At 43.3% G+C, this 17,180-nt stretch overlaps 1 protein-coding gene across 5 annotated transcripts in view; it reads left to right on the top strand.

Moving 5' to 3' along the window:
• The window catches only part of mtrr (5-methyltetrahydrofolate-homocysteine methyltransferase reductase), a 32,902-nt gene extending 29,918 nt beyond the window's left edge, over positions 1-2,984 (top strand). For 4 of the 5 annotated variants that reach the window (XM_041880223.2, XM_041880222.2, XM_041880224.2 and 1 more), the window contains exons 14-15: positions 2,395-2,586; positions 2,735-2,984. In XM_041880223.2, the coding sequence (XP_041736157.2) occupies positions 2,395-2,586; positions 2,735-2,879 (337 nt within the window). In that variant the 3' untranslated portion in view covers positions 2,880-2,984. The remainder of the gene's footprint in view (positions 1-2,394; positions 2,587-2,734) is intronic. The other variant, XM_041880226.2, reaches the window with a different exon arrangement.
• The last annotated feature ends 14,196 nt before the right edge of the window (positions 2,985-17,180 follow it).

Below are 17,180 nucleotides of genomic sequence, written 5' to 3'. Positions count from 1 at the left end.
AGACCGAGGGTGATTGACCGTCATCTTGAACTTCTTCCATTTTCTAATAATTGCGCCAACAGTTGTTGCCTTCTCACCAAGCTGCTTGTCTATTGTCCTGTAGCCCATCCCAGCCTTGTGCAGGTCTACAATTCTATCCCTGATGTCCTTACACAGCTCTCTGGTCTTGGCCATTGTGGAGAGGTTGAAGTCTGTTTGATTGTGTGTGGACAGGTGTATTTTATACAGGTAACGAGTTCAAACATGTGCAGTTAATACAGGTAATGAGTGGAGAACATGAGGGCATCTTAAAGAAAAATTAACAGGTCTGTGAGAGCCAGAATTCTTACTGGTTGGTAGGTGATCAAATACTTATGTCATGCAATAAAATGCAAATGAATTACTTAAAAATCATACAATGTGATTTTCTGGATTTTTGTTTTAGATTCCGTCTCTCACAGTTGAAGTGTACCTATGATAAAAATTACAGACCTCTACATGCTTTGTAAGTAGGAAAACCTGCAAAATCGGCAGTGTATCAAATACTTGTTCTCCCCACTGTATATTAATATGGGCTATTTTCAGCTCTTTCCAGGGTAGCTTCTCAGAGATAGACATAATATGGAAAAGAGCAAACAAGGCAAGAGAAAAATATATACACTCAGCAGTCCATTAATCAATTGGTGTGTATGTGTGTGTGTGTGTGTGTGTGTGTGTGTGTGCTGCGGGGTTGAAGCTACGAACCCATAGGCTTGGCTCTCTCATCCGTTCCAGGCTTTTGGGAGGGAGGGTGGACAATGAGCCTGTCATAGCGGATGTAAGCAATGTCCCCACACGCTCTGGTAGCTTTCATGGCTGGGATAAGTTCTTCCCTCTTCTGTCGCACAGCTTCAGGATAGTCCTCGTTGAGGAAGATATACGTTCCTCTCAAGCTCTTGGCTCTTTCCAGAACCCCAGAACCGCTACCTTGTCCTTGAACCTCAGGAACTTGACCACTATCGGCCTGGGCCTGTCACCTGGGCCGGTGGTAGGTTTTCCAGTCCTGTGGGCGCGCTCCACCTCAATCTTCCTGTGGTCCATCTTCAATTTCTCAGAGATAATTTCCCTCACTTTGTCCTCAGACTCCGTCCAGGTCCCATGTGGAGTTTCTGCAATTCTGTCCACCACTATGTTGTTCCGCCTTGACTGTCCCTCGAGACAGTCTGATTTATCCGTCATTGTTATCATGGATTCACAGACAGAACTGATGTCCTCTCTCAATGACTTACAGATTGCTGTAATCTTGCCGTTCTTCTGTTTCAACTCATCGAGCTGAACCTGGGAGAACTGCAAACTGTTCTTTAGGTCCTGGATCTCTCTGGTCAGGTCGTCCATTCTTTTATTAGTCGAAAACACCAGTATTTCGACAAAGCACTTGAAGCTATTTTCTTGTTGTAACAACTGCTTGTAGAACTATTTTTGTTCGTTTAAAAGATCCTTCATGTGTGATAGAGACACACCACTGTCCTCAACGGTGTCATGGTAGCTAGCAACGTAGGTTACGCTGTTACTCCTCGCAGTTCCAGATAGGGCAGGTCACAGGGAAGATTGATAACAACAAACAGCAGGGATCCCAGCCACAATGGCTAACTGCATCGCGGGCTGCGTTCAAGCCCTCAAGAAAACCCCGCTAGCTTGATATGCTGCTAGCTAGCAGCTAGGCTAGCTGCAACGCCAAATAGCTCCTCAGACCCGTCCTTGGTCGGCAGGATCACTGGACAGAGACTAGCAATCCCAGCAACTGATGCCAACTGTGTCGCGGGATCCAAACTAAAAAGTTAGCTAGCTACAAAGAACTTCCCAATACACTTTCAAAACGACAAACTTTTCAAAATAACAAATCCGAGCTCTTCCTCGGTTACGGCAAGCAGCAAGGCTAGGTGGATTGATTGTAAAAAGATGCTTATAAGAGGTACTCCACCTTTCTTATGAAATCTATATTTTTCCATTTCTCTTGAGCTAAATAAGATATATCAGTTAGCCTGTGTTTTTATGTGTAGGCTTGTACACTGCTGGGATGGAAACTTTTTTTAAACTTGTTATTTTGGAAATAACTATCATTTAAAGCTATGTGTAAATAACTCCTATTGAAGGTACAGTGTGTAAATAACTCCTATTAAAGCTACAGTGTGTAAATAACTCCTATTAAAGCTACAGTGTGTAAATAACTCCTATTAAAGCTACAGTGTGTAAATAACTCCTATTGAAGGTACAGTGTGTAAATAACTCCTATTGAAGGTACAGTGTGTAAATAACTCCTATTGAAGGTACAGTGTGTAAATAACTCCTATTGAAGGTACAGTGTGTAAATAACTCCTATTGAAGGTACAGTGTGTAAATAACTCTCTCTCTTTCTTTCTCTTTTCCTTCTCTCAGAGAGGAGCTGCAGGGTTTTGTGGCCAATGGAACCCTCACCCATCTGAAAGTGTGTTTCTCGCAGGACACTCGGGAGGGGACAGAAACAGAGATCGAGATGGGACCCAGATACGTCCAACACAACCTTCTCCGCCATGCCAAAGACATCATCAACAACCTCCTCAAGGAGAATGGATGCCTCTACGTCTGCGGGTGAGCTCAGCTTTGATGATGGTGGTGATGATGATGGTTGATGGTTGATGTTAATAGGGAAACAATGGAATAATATGGTCGATTGAGTTCATTATTTTAGTGGATGTGGATCACTGGTTTTACTGACTACCTTACTTTGCTCCCACAGTGATGCTAAGAACATGGCTAAAGATGTGAATGACACCCTGATAGAGATTGTATCAGCAGAGCTTCAGCTGGATAAACTGGACGCCATGAATAGACTGGCCGGACTCAGGGAGGAGAAACGCTATCTACAGGACATATGGGGCTGAGTGGATGAATCTTCAATATACAGTTACCTCAGAAAGTATTCACACCCCTTGACTTTTTCCACATTTTGTTGTGTTACAAGTTGGGATTAAAATGTATTTAATTGTCTTTTTTTTTTTGTCCACGATCTACACAAAATACTATGTAATGTCAAAGTGGAAGAAAAATTATAACATTTGTAAAACAATAAAAAGATGATGATGACATAACTATTCAGTAGTGCAATAACCTAAAACATAATGCCAAATCTACACTGGAGTTGCTTACCAAGAAGACAGTGAATCTTCCAGAGTGGCCGAGTTACAGTTTTGACTTAAATCTGCTTGAAAATCTAAGGCAAGACCTGAAAACGGTTGTCTAGCAATGATCAACAACCAATTTGACAGCGCTTGAAGAATATTGACAAGAATAATGGGCAAATATTGTACAATCCAGGTGTGCAAATCTCTTAGAGACTTACCCAGAAACAGCTGTAATCACTGCCAAAGGGGATTCTAACATATACTGACTCAGGAGTGTGAATTCATTTTCAACAAAAATTAGCAAACATTTCTAAAAACATGTTTTTACTTTGTTATTATGGAGTATTGTGTGTAGATGGGTGAGAAACAATTATAATATTGAATCCATTTTGAATTCAGGCTGTAACACAACAAAATGTGGAATAAGTCAAGGGGTATGAATACTTTCTGAAGGCACTGTCTCTTATGTCGCTGACAGAAAAGGTCCATATAATTTTAGTTGGCAGGTAGCTTAGTGGGTAAGAGCGTGGTGCCAGTAACCGAAAGGTCGCTGGTTCTAATCCCCGAGCCGACTAGGTGAAAAATCTGTCTGTGCCCTTAAGCAAGGCACTTAACCCTAATTGCTCATGTAAGTCGTTCTGGATAAGAGCGTCTGCTAAATGACTAAAATGTAAATGTAAATTTCCTTTCAGCAACACATAAACTGACCATATGGATTGGGTTGCATGCTGTTCCTTTTGCCTCACAGGACCTGACCATGAACTTCATCAACTTACCACTGATTTTTCAAACTTTCAAGTACTATAGTTGTTTTATTGTAGTTTTATGCAAGACTAAACACACACCTGTTTTACTACTCACACAACTCTGTTTGACTCTGGAGTCCTGCAGCGTATTCACACCATGAAATCAGTACTGTAGCTATCCCTGGGAGACTAAATGAAAGCTAGGTGAAACTGTGCCTTAAATCATGAGTTAATAAATGTTACACATTTAAAATTTTCTCATCCTAGTGTGTCCTCAGGCCACTACTCTACTACCACATATCTACAACACAAAATCCATGTGTACGTGTGTGTAGAGTGCGTGTCTTATGTGTGTCTGTGCCTGTGTGTGTGTGTCTCTTCACAGTACCCCCTGTCCCATAAGGTATATTTTTATCTGTTTTTTAAATCTGATTCTACTGCTTGCAGCAGTTACCTGATGTGGAATAGAGTTTGATGTAGTCATGGCTCTATATAGTACTGTGCGCCTCCCATAGTCTGTTCTGGACTTGGAGATTGTGAAGAGACCTCTGGTGGCATGTCTTGTGGGGTATGCATGAGTGTCCGAGCTGTGTGCTAGTAGTTTAAACAGACACCTCGGTGCATTCAGCATGTCAACACTTCTTACAAAAATAAGTAGTGATGAAGTCAATCTCTCCTCCACTTAGAGCCAGGAGAGATTTACATGCATATTATTAATGTTAGCTCCCCGTGTACATTTAAGGGCCAGCCGTGCTGCCCTGTTCTTAGCCAATTGTAATTTTTGCGAGGTCCCTCTTTGTGGCACCTGACCACACGACTGAACAGTAGTCCAGGTGCGATAAAACTAGGGCCTGTAGGACCTGGCTTGCTCCCCCACGACGCCAGGACAGCGGAGTCACTGACCACCTTCCGGAGACACTTGAAACCCTACCTCTTTAAGGAATACCTGGAATAGTATAAAAGTAATCCTTCTTCCCCCACACCCCATAAAAATAAAAAATAAAAAGTGGTTGTCCCACTGGCTATCATAAGTTGAATGCACCAATTTGTAAGTCGCTCTGGATAAGAGCGTCTGCTAAATGATGTAAATGTAAATGTTGATAGTGTTGTTAAAAAGGCAGAGCAGCACTTTATTATGGACAGACTTCTCCCCATTTTAGCTACTGTTTTATCAACATGTTATTCCAAGCAGTTTAGTCACCTAAACCTGCTCAATTTCCACATCATTTATTACAAGATTTAGTTGAGGTTTAGTGAATAATTTGTCCCATATACGATGCTTTTAGTTTTTTTTCTAACTTATTCTTTGCCACCCATTCTGAAACTAACTGCAGGTCTTTGTTAAGTGTTGCAGGGATTTCACTTGCTGTAGTAGCTGACGTGTATAGTGTTGAGTCATCCGCATACATAGACACACTGGCTTTACTCAAAGCCAGTGGCATGTCATTAGTAAAGATTGAGAAAAGTAAGTGGCCTAGACAGCTGCCCTGGGGAATTCCTGATTCTACCTGGATTATGTTGGAGAGGCTTCCATTAAAGAACCCTCTGTGTTCTGTTAGACAGGACAATTTTTCCACAATATAGCAGGGGGTGTAAAGCCATAACCCATACGTTATTCCAGCAGCAGACATCAATTTCTCTCAGCCAATCATCAGTCATTTGTGTAAGTGCTGTGCTTGTTGAATATCCTTCCCTATAAGCGTGCTGAAAGTCTGTTGTCAATTTGTTTATAGTAAAATAGCATTGTATCTGGTCAAACACAATTTTTCCCAAAACTTTACTAAGGGTTGGTAACAGGCTGATTGGTCGGCTATTTGAGCCCGTAAAGGGGGCTTTACTAGTCTTGGGTAGCGGAATGACTTTTGCTTCCCTCCATGCCTGAGGGCACACACTTTCTAGTAGGCTTAGATTGAAGATATGGCAAATAAGAGGGGCAAAATCGTCCGCTATTATCCTCAGTAATTTTCCATCCAAGTTGTCAGCTTGAACGGTCTCTGATGTATTTCTGATGCTCACAGTATGATGATAATACTGTATGAAGATCTGGTGGGTGAAACTTATCTTGGCACGGGTACAAGACCAGATGAAACCCATTCAGAGATAACAATCAAAGATTATGAGTTTTGATTGATTAGGGATGATTGTGTATTAATTTAAGAATAATTTAATCGTTCAACGTGACTTTCCTCACTAGATGAAGCTGTAGTCGGCGGTTAGTTAATTGAAGGATTTCCGCTATAGGCCTCCCACCCAAGTTTCAAGTTTTTCTAGTTTTATTAGTCGTATGCATGGGTTACGCATGGTATACATCATCCAACGAAATGCTTACTTACAGGTTCCTTCTCGACAATGCAACAACAATAAGAAATAGTAAAAAATAAGAATACGAACATAAAGTATATTTTTTATTAACCTTTATTTTAACACGTTGTCATATTGAGACCAAGTCTCTTTTTCAAATGAGCCCCTGCGCAGTACGAACAAACACATCAATACAAAACACAATAAAATACTAAATTACAAAACATGATAATACAAAACAAAAACAATCTTCACTTGCAGCATTCCACTGTTTTACATTCCCAAAAGGGCAGCAGGCATTCAACCCTGAGCCTCCCCTGCAACACATTCAACCCTGAGCCTCCCCTGCAACACATTCAACCATGAGCCTCCCCTGCAACACATTCAACCCTGAGCCTCCCCTGCAACACATTCAACCCTGAGCCTCCCCTGCAACACATTCAACCCTGAGCCTCCCCTGCAACACATTCAACCCTGAGCCTCCCCTGCAACACATTCAACCCTGAGCCTCCCCTGCAACACATTCAACCCTGAGCCTCCCCTGCAACACATTCAACCCTGAGCCTCCCCTGCAACACATTCAACCCTGAGCCTCCCCTGCAACACATTCAACCCTGAGCCTCCCCTGCAACACATTCAACCCTGAGCTTCCCCTGCAACACATTCAACCCTGAGCCTCCCCAGCAACACATTCAACCCTGAGCCTCCCCTGCAACACATTCAATCCTGAGCCTCCCCTGCAACACATTCCACCCTGAGCCTCCCCTGCAACACATTCCACATCTGTAGAACATAAAAACTAAAAGCAGCTCCTCCCTAAATCAGAAGCCACCCTTGGAACCTCTAGCACTATCCAATCTGGTGCTCTCGTACTGGATTCTATTGTTGTGACCTTGACCAGGGTTGTCAGATACATCGGACGTTTCTGCCGGAGCGCTTAGTAAATAAATAAATGGGAATGCTGCTCTCTTCTTACATACAGAGAGGCCCAACCCACTTTTTTGATACAATACACAATGGTGAGTTCTAAAATGATCACCGGTAATGAATCTAACGGTAATGAATCTAAGGTAATGAATCTAACGGTAATGAATCTAACGGTAATGAATCTAAGGTAATGAATCTAAGGTAATGAATCTAAGGTAATGAATCTAAGGGCGCAGTGGAAAACACCATCTAGAGGTGTGGAAGGTGTAGATTATGTCCCTGTGGAAGCTGTAGATTATGTCCCTGTGGAAGGTGTAGATTATGTCCCTGTGGAAGCTGTAGATTATGTCCCTGTGGAAGCTGTAGATTATGTCCCTGTGGGAGCTGTAGATTATGTCCCTGTGGAAGCTGTAGATTATGTCCCTGTGGAAGCTGTAGATTATGTCCCTGTGGAAGCTGTAGATTATGTCCCTGTGGAAGGTGTAGATTATGTCCCTGTGGAAGGTGTAGATTATGTCCCTGTGGAAGCTGTAGATTATGTCCCTGTGGAAGCTGTAGATTATGTCCCTGTGGAAGGTGTAGATTATGTCCCTGTGGGAGCTGTAGATTATGTCCCTGTGGAAGGTGTAGATTATGTCCCTGTGGAAGCTGTAGATTATGTCCCTGTGGAAGCTGTAGATTATGTCCCTGTGGAAGGTGTAGATTATGTCCCTGTGGAAGCTGTAGATTATGTCCCTGTGGAAGGTGTAGATTATGTCCCTGTGGAAGGTGTAGATTATGTCCCTGTGGAAGCTGTAGATTATGTCCCTGTGGAAGCTGTAGATTATGTCCCTGTGGAAGCTGTAGATTATGTCCCTGTGGGAGCTGTAGATTATGTCCCTGTAATCTGAAACAGACATAAAAGTGGCAGAGAACTTCTTTCTGTTATCAAACGACAGACGTGCTCTATTTCTGTAAAATAATAACATTTTGATCTTACATTTCTTTACCAGCTCAGTAACATGCGTTTTAAACGCCAATTCATCATCTAGCCAGATACCAAAATATTTATAAGAGGGAACTCGTTCAATTTGTGTTCCGTTCAGCCTAGTAATGTCAAGGTCACTTAAGTGTAAGTTATGGGACTTAGGAAATAGCATGGATTTTGTTTTGTTTGCGTTAAGTACTAACTTACGATCCAAAAGTGACTTCTGTAGCGCTTGGAAATCAGCCTGCGTGTGTCAAAAGGCTTTATTTACAGATGGTGCAACAGAGTACAATACTGTCTCATCAGCATGTTTTCACAGTATTTCCAATATTATTTATATACAGCATAAACAATAGTGACCCCAGAATCGAACCCTGGAGTACCCCTTTATGCACGTCAAGGAATTCAGATTTGACCCCCTATGTCACAATCGAATTGAATTTGTCACGTGCTTGGTAAACAACAGCTGTAGACTAGCAGTTAAATGCCTACTTACGGGCCGTAACGACAAAGCAGAGAGAGAAACAATATAACCAATAGAATAATAATAACACAAGGAATAAATACACAATGAGAAACGATAACTTGGCTGTTACCAGTACTGAGTCCATGTGCAAGGGTACCAGAACTGAGTCCATGTGCAGGTGTACCAGAACTGAGTCCATGTGCAGGGGTACCAGTACTGTGTCCATGTGCAGGGGTACCAGTACAGAGTCCATGTGCAGGGGTACCAGTACCGAGTCCATGTGCAGGGGTACCAGTACCGTGTCCATGTGCAGGGGTACCAGTACCGAGTCCATGTGCAGGGGCACCAGTACCGAGTCCATGTGCAGGGGTACCAGTACCGTGTCCATGTGCAGGGGTACCAGTACCGAGTCCATGTGCAGGGGTACCAGTACCGTGTCCATGTGCAGGGGTACCAGTACCGTGTCCATGTGCAGGGGTACCAGTACCGTGTCCATGTGCAGGGGTACCAGTACCGAGTCCATGTGCAGGGGTACCAGTACCGAGTCCATGTGCAGGGGTACCAGTACCGTGTCCATGTGCAGGGGTACCAGTACCGAGTCCATGTGCAGGGGTACCAGTACCGAGTCCATGTGCAGGGGTACGAGGTCATTGAGGTAGATACACTACATGGTAGATACACTACAAAAGTATGTGGACACCTGCTCGTCAAACATCTAATTCCAAAATCATGGGCATTAATATGGAGTTTGTCCCCCCTTTGCTGCTATAACAGCCTCCACTCTTCTGGGAAGACTTTCCACTAGATGTTGGAACATTGCTGCGGGGACTTGCTTCCATTCAGCCACAAGAGCATTAGTGAGGTCAGGCAATGATGTTGGGCGATTAGGCCTGGCTCGCAGTCGGCGTTACAATTCATCCCAAAGCTTTACACCACTCCAGCTGACGCTTGGCATTGCGCATGGTGATCTTAGGCTTGTGTGCAGCTGCTCGGCCATGGAAACCCATTTCTTGAAGCTCCCGACGAACAGTTATTGTGCTGACGTTGCTTCCAGAGGAAGTTTGGAACTCGGTAGTGAGTGTTGCAACCGAGGAATTATGATTTTTACATGGTACACGCTTCAGTGGTCCCGTTCTGTGAGCTTGTGTGGCCTACCACTTCGCGGCTGAGCCGTTGTTGCTCCTAGATGTTTCCACTTCACAATAACAGCACTTATAGTTGACCGGGTCAGCTTTAGAAGGGCAGAAATTTGACGAACTGCCTTGTTGGAAAGGTGGCATCCTATGATGGTGCCACGTTGACAGTCACTGAGCTCTTCAGTACGGGCCATTCTACTGCCGATGTTTGTCTATGGAGATTGCATGACTGTGCGCTCAATTTCATACACCTGTCAGCAACGGGTGTGGCTGAAATAGCCGAATCCACTCATTTGAAGGGGTGTCCTCCACACTACACACTCCACACTCCACAGTACACACTCCACACACACTACACACATTACACACATTACATGCACATACATTACACGCACACACACACATGCTACACACACACACACACAACACAACACAACACACACACACAACACAGACAACAAAACACACACACACAACACAACACACACAACACAACACACAGACAACACAACACACACACACAACACAACACACACACACAACACACACACACACAACACACACACACAACACACACACACACACACTTAAGCTTGATAAATGTCACCAAACTCACTCAGTGTGTAATAAACAAGGGGGGAAAACCTTCATTAAGTTTGGCCTTGTCTTTGACAAAGCCACACCTCCTGAATGACGGTGTCGCTGCTGAGCGTATTACTCTTCGCCCACCCATTATTTACCTAGCCTATTAGCATCCTCTCACGTGAAGACAGAGAGCCCCGCGGATCATCAGTAAGGTACGTTTTAAATTACAGTTGCAGTGAGAGGCGAAGAAGCAGAGAGGTAATCAGAATAGATCAGACAGAGAGAGAGCGAGCCAGCCAGGCGCTAGAGAGGACTGGAGGAGAGTGCTATGATAGAGATGCCTAGTTAAAAATGATATAAATTATGCAGAAAGATGTGTGTGGATGGTAATGACTCATTAGGTGGAAGTGGAGAGTGAAGCAGCGTGGGGGATGTAGTTGGTTTCTCTCAGGTTTTTCAGGGGGGTACCAGAGGTGTGCAACTGTACAAACTCCAACCCAATACAGTAGGTGCATATGGGGGATATTGATTGTTAGATGGTGTCAATCTCTCCCATTGATTTGGTGATTAAGGCCTGCAGTTTTCTCCTGTTACTCAACCGCTGGCCTTGTATGCCCTTTATCAAACCTCTACGAGGAGGACACAAGTCTAAGTTCTCAGACTGAAGTGGATGGGGAAATGTTGTCTACTCTGTGACTGCCGCTCCATCATAATGTTGTCTACTCTGTGACTGCCGCTCCATCATAATGTTGTCTACTCTGTGACTGCCGCTCCATCATAATGTTGTTTACTCTGTGACTGCCGCTCCATCATAATGTTGTCTACTCTGTGACTGCCGCTCCATCATAATGTTGTCTACTCTGTGACTGCCGCTCCATCATAATGTTGTCTACTCTGTGACTGCCGCTCCATCATAATGTTGTCTACTCTGTGACTGCCGCTCCATCATAATGTTGTCTACTCTGTGACTGCCGCTCCATCATAATGTTGTCTACTCTGTGACTGCCGCTCCATCATAATGTTGTCTACTCTGTGACTGCCGCTCCATCATAATGTTGTCTACTCTGTGACTGCCGCTCCATCATAATGTTGTCTACTCTGTGACTGCTGCTCCATCATAATGTTGTCTACTCTGTGACTGCCGCTCCATCATAATGTTGTCTACTCTGTGACTGCCGCTCCATCATAATGTTGTCTACTCTGTGACTGCCGCTCCATCATAATGTTGTCTACTCTGTGACTGCCGCTCCATCATAATGTTGTCTACTCTGTGACTGCCGCTCCATCATAATGTTGTCTACTCTGTGACTGCCGCTCCATCATAATGTTGTCTACTCTGTGACTGCTGCTCCATCATTTAAAACAAACAGCAACATAGTCCGATCCAGCATGACTCTAGAGAGAGCCAACTGTGCACACACTGATTTTCATTTCAGCATCTGTCAAGAAAGACCAGAGGCAACTAAAAAAGCTGTTGTGTTATTACGTTTCCTGCTCTGTTCTCTTTTCACTGTGGAAACCTGAAAATTAATGTTTTCTATTCCAGGGCTTTGTGTTTATCGACAGCAGATACCTCTGGTCCACATCGAGCAGAGCCAAACGTTTGCTGTAATTGATGCTGAGTTCAATAACAAGTACCATTTCCCTACTAAGCTTGTAAAGATTGTTTTCATCTGTGACATTATCACACTGTGATAATGCAGTAATGCATTAGGTGACAACCATTGTAATATGATGTGGTTTGGTCTTAAAATACTGCTCTGAGGGAAATACAACTCCTCACAATGAAGTAGGATTTATCTCTTGGAAACCAAACACTATTTTACTTTTCTCATAACTTGTGTGACATAACAGTGTTATTGGCAGTCATAACACCTGACGTTAGCATTCATCATCTATAGCCCTGAAACTCAACTCTGGACTTCGAAGCCAGTTCCACTGTGTTTTTTCATTCAGGGACTGATTTAGATCTGGGACACCGGGTGGGTACAATTAATTATCAGGTAGAACAGAACACCAGCAGGCTCCGGACCTCGTAGGGTAAGAGTTGAATACCACTGATCTACAGTATATTCTAGTCTCACGCATGTTATGTATTCTTCCCAAACGATGACACAAATTGAAACTAAATATGGATTTATCTCTCAGAAACAAATGCTGCTCTCCAGCATATTGCATTTTTTTCATAATTCGACATAATAGCAAGGAAAATCACTAAACTCAGCAAACCCAAAACACAGCAACAACTCGCATAGTCTCAATAACATTCTGTGGTACGCACACTCAATCATCATTAGTCAAAGACAAAACCCAAATGAAACATAAATAATTTTAGCGTGTCTAAACTTCGGGCAGCGAGAGGCAGTCGGATGTGTGTTTCCCAGGACTGACGACATCCTGCGTACTGACAGACAATGACTTATGCAAATGAGTGATGAATTGGATTTCAGAGAGATGAGTGTGTTGGGCAGTGAGGGACGTGCTCAGACTGAGGGATGGACTGTGTGTGTGTGTGTGTGTGTGTGTATGTTGTGTGTGTGTGTGTGTGTGTGTTGTGTCTGCTTGAGAGAGAGAAAGAGTAATTACTACCCATTAGGTTTTAATGGACATCCGTTGCCATTTCGCCTCAAAAAACTGCTTCCCCATCCTTCTAGTGTGATCAGATGGACTCTATTTTAAAACCCTACCAGCAGGGCTATGTTCTCTGTAGACCCCAATGCAGCTTGCAGAGATGGGGGAGAGATGGGGGACAGAGAGAGAGGAAGAGAGAGAGGGACAGAGAGATGGGGGATAGCGAGAGATAGGAAGAGAGAGAGGGACAGAGAGAGGTATGACGGAGACTCGCCAGGACCAGCTTAATGTTCAGAGAGAGCAAGGGGGGAGAGAGAGCAAGGGGGGAGAGAGAGCAAGGGGGGAGAGAAAGCAAGGGGGGAGAGAGGCAAGGGGGGAGAGAGAGCAAGGGGGAGAGAGAGCAAGGGGGAGAGAGAGCAAGGGGGAGAGAGAGCAAGGGGGAAAGAGAGCAAGGGGGAGAGAGAGCAAGGGGGAGAGAGAGCAAGGGGGAGAGAGAGAGAGGTCACAAAAAGAGACGATACGATTCAGGACAGGAAAAGTGAGAAAGAGAAGCAGGGAGAGAGAGCATGAAGGATGTTTAGAGGTGAGAATAGAGAGCTTAAAACACCGGACAGCAGGTGGGGGACCTAGTTCCAACTGAGACACACTTCTCCCCTGCAGAGACACACTTCTCCACTGCAGAGACACACTTCTCCACTGCAGAGACACACTTGCACACGCACCCCATGCATGCACACACAGTGGTCAGTAGATGGTATCTGACTGTTACTATGACTGCAGAAGTCAGGAGGACCGTTGCTAAGTGATCCCTAAGGTAACTGGTCACGACAACCGCTCTGGATCACTGTGACCTAAACATAAAGGATGAGAACATGTTCAATCTTCATCATACTCTGGAGAAGGCAGTGGAGTATTTTTCAGGGAAAGCAAAGGGGATATTATGGATGCATTAACAGGCAATATACAACAAAGACCATTACCAGACACACACAGTTTCTATTAGTTGTATCTGTGTCAGACATTAATAGTGGAATGTAACAAGACCACTGGGATTTCCCTCAGTGATTACTGTTTTATCCCTCCGTGATTACTGTTTTATCCCTCCGTGATTACTGTTTTATCCCTCTGTGATTACTGTTTTATCCCTCCGTGATTACTGTTTTATTCCTCTGTGATTACTGTTTTATCCCTCCGTGATTACTGTTTTATCCCTCTGTGATTACTGTTTTATCCCTCTGTGATTACTGTTTTATCCCTCTGTGATTACTGTTTTATCCCTCTGTGATTACTGTTTTATCCCTCCGTGATTACTGTTTTATCCCTCCGTGATTACTGTTTTATCCCTCAGTGATTACTGTTTTATCCCTCTGTGATTACTGTTTTATCCCTCTGTGATTACTGTTTTATCCCTCTGTGATTACTGTTTTATCCCTCTGTGATTACTGTTTTATCCCTCTGTGATTACTTTTTATCCCTCAGTGATTACTGTTTTATCCCTCAGTGATTACTGTTTTATCCCTCTGTGATTACTGTTTTATCCCTCAGTGATTACTGTTTCATCCCTCTGTGATTACTGTTTTATCCCTCTGTGATTACTGTTTTATCCCTCAGTGATTACTGTTTCATCCCTCTGTGATTACTGTTTTATCCCTCAGTGATTACTGTTTTATCCCTCAGTGATTACTGTTTTATCCCTCCGTGATTACTGTTTTATCCCTCTGTGATTACTGTTTTATCCCTCTGTGATTACTGTTTTATCCCTCTGTGATTACTGTTTCATCCCTCCGTGATTACTGTTTTATCCCTCTGTGATTACTGTTTTATCCCTCTGTGATTACTGTTTTATCCCTCCGTGATTACTGTTTCATCCCTCTGTGATTACTGTTTCATCCCTCTGTGATTACTGTTTTATCCCTCTGTGATTACTGTTTTATCCCTCCGTGATTACTGTTTCATCCCTCTGTGATTACTGTTTTATCCCTCTGTGATTACTGTTTTATCCCTCTGTGATTACTGTTTTATCCCTCCGTGATTACTGTTTCATCCCTCTGTGATTACTGTTTTATCCCTCTGTGATTACTGTTTTATCCCTCTGTGATTACTGTTTTATCCCTCCGTGATTACTGTTTCATCCCTCTGTGATTACTGTTTTATCCCTCAGTGATTACTGTTTTATCCCTCTGTGATTACTGTTTTATCCCTCTGTGATTACTGTTTTATTGAAACATCTATACTTACTGTAGGTAGAAGAATAACACAATTTATAGCTTACAGCACCAACGCTATGTACCAATACACAAGAGATGAGTTTTATTCACCTGAGGGAGATTTGATCCGTATGTATCCAACATACACTACCGTTCAAAAGTTTGGGGTCACTTAGAAATTCCTTGTTTTCGAAAGAAAAGCAATTTTTTGTCCATTAAAATAACATCAAATTGATCAGAAATACAGTGTAGACATTGTTAATGTTATAAATGTCTATTGTAGCTGGAAAACGGCTGATTTTTTAATAGAATATCTACAGTCGTGGTCAAAAGTTTTGAGAATTACACAAATACAAATTTTTCACAAAGTCTGCTGCCTCAGTTTTGATGATGGCAATTTACTATGACTGTTACTATGACTGCAGAAGTCAGGAGGACCGTTGCTAAGTGATCCCTAAGGTAACTGGTCACGACAACCGCTCTGGATCACTGTGACCTAAACATAAAGGATGAGAACATGTTCAATCTTCATCATACTCTGGAGAAGGCAGTGGAGTATTTTTCAGGGAAAGCAAAGGGGATATTATGGATGCATTAAGGATGTATAACTAATCCAATTCTGTAGAACGTATGGATTGTATAATTTGGCAATTTGCATATACTCCAGAATGTCATGAAGAGTGATCAGATGAATTGCAATTAATTGCAAAGTCCCTCTTTGCCATGAAAATGATCTTAATCCCAAAAAAACATTTCCACTGCATTTCAGCCCTGCCACAAAAGGACCAGCTGCCATCATGTAAGTGATTCTCTCGTTAACACAGGAGAGAGTGTTGATGAGGACAAGGCTGGAGATCACTCTGTCATGCTGATTGAGTTAGAATAACAGACTGGAAGCTTTAAAAGGAGGGTGGTGCTTGAAATCATTGTTCTTCCTCTATTAACCATGGTTACCTGCAAGGAAACACGTGCCGTCATCATTGCTTTGCACAAAAAGGGCTTCACAGGCAAGGATATTGCTGCTAGTAAGATTGCACCTAAATCAACCATTTATCGGATCATCAAGAACTTCTAGGAGAGAGGTTCAATTGTTGTGAAGAAGGCGTCAGGGCACCCAAGAAAGTCCAGCAAGCACCAGGACCGTCTCCTAAAGTTGATTCAGCTGCGGGATCGGGGCACCACCAGTGCAGAGCTTGCTCAGGAATTGCAGCAGGCGGGTGTGAGTGCATCTGCACGCACAGTGAGGCGAAGACATTTGGAGGATGGCCTGGTGTCAAGAAGGGCAGCAAAGAAGCCACTTCTCTCCAGGAAAAACATCAGGGACAGACTGATATTCTGCAAAAAGTACAGGGATTGGACTGCTGAGGACTGTAGTAAAGTCATTTTCTCTGATGAATCCCCTTTCTGATTGTTTGAGGGATCCGGATAACACCTTGTCCGGAGAAGACGAGGTGAGCGCTACCATCGGTCCTGTGTCATGCCAACAGTAAAGCATCCTGAGACCATTCATGTGTGGGGTTGCTTCTCAGCCAAGGGAGTGGGCTCACTCACAATTTTGCCTAAGAATACAGCCATGAATAAAAAAATAAAAAAATAAAAAAATAAAGAATGGTACCAACACATCCTCTGAGAGCAACTTCTCCCAACCATCCAAGGACAGTTTGGTGATGACCAATGCCTGTTCCAGCATGATGGAGCACCTTGCCATAAGGCAAAAGTGATAACTAAGTGGCTCGGGGAACAAAACATCGACATTTTGGGTCCAGGCCAGGAAACTCCCCAGACCTTAATCCCATTGAGAACTTGTGGTCGATCCTCAAGAGGTGGGTGGACAAACAAAACCCCACAAATTCTGACAAACTCCAAGCATTGATTATGCAAGAATGGGCTGCCATCAGTCAGGATGTGGCCCAGAAGTTAATTGACAGCATGCCAGGGCAGATTGCAGAGGTCTTGAAAAAGAAGTGTCAACACTGCAAATATTGAGTCTTTGCAGCTAACAAAAACATATGGAAATGTCTGCTCTACCCAAAATTACAACCAAATAATTGCAGCATTACCGCAAAAATGGAAAATGAAAGTGGAAGGGGAAAAAGTAAGGAACTTGTCTGTCTGCCCTGCATTAAATAATATAATTGGTTAAAGAAAATTGTGA

This window comes from Coregonus clupeaformis, chromosome 7 (assembly GCF_020615455.1).
Source record: "Coregonus clupeaformis isolate EN_2021a chromosome 7, ASM2061545v1, whole genome shotgun sequence".
Classification (NCBI taxonomy): Eukaryota; Metazoa; Chordata; class Actinopteri; order Salmoniformes; family Salmonidae; genus Coregonus; species Coregonus clupeaformis.
This window is presented reverse-complemented; position numbering and strand designations above follow the sequence as displayed.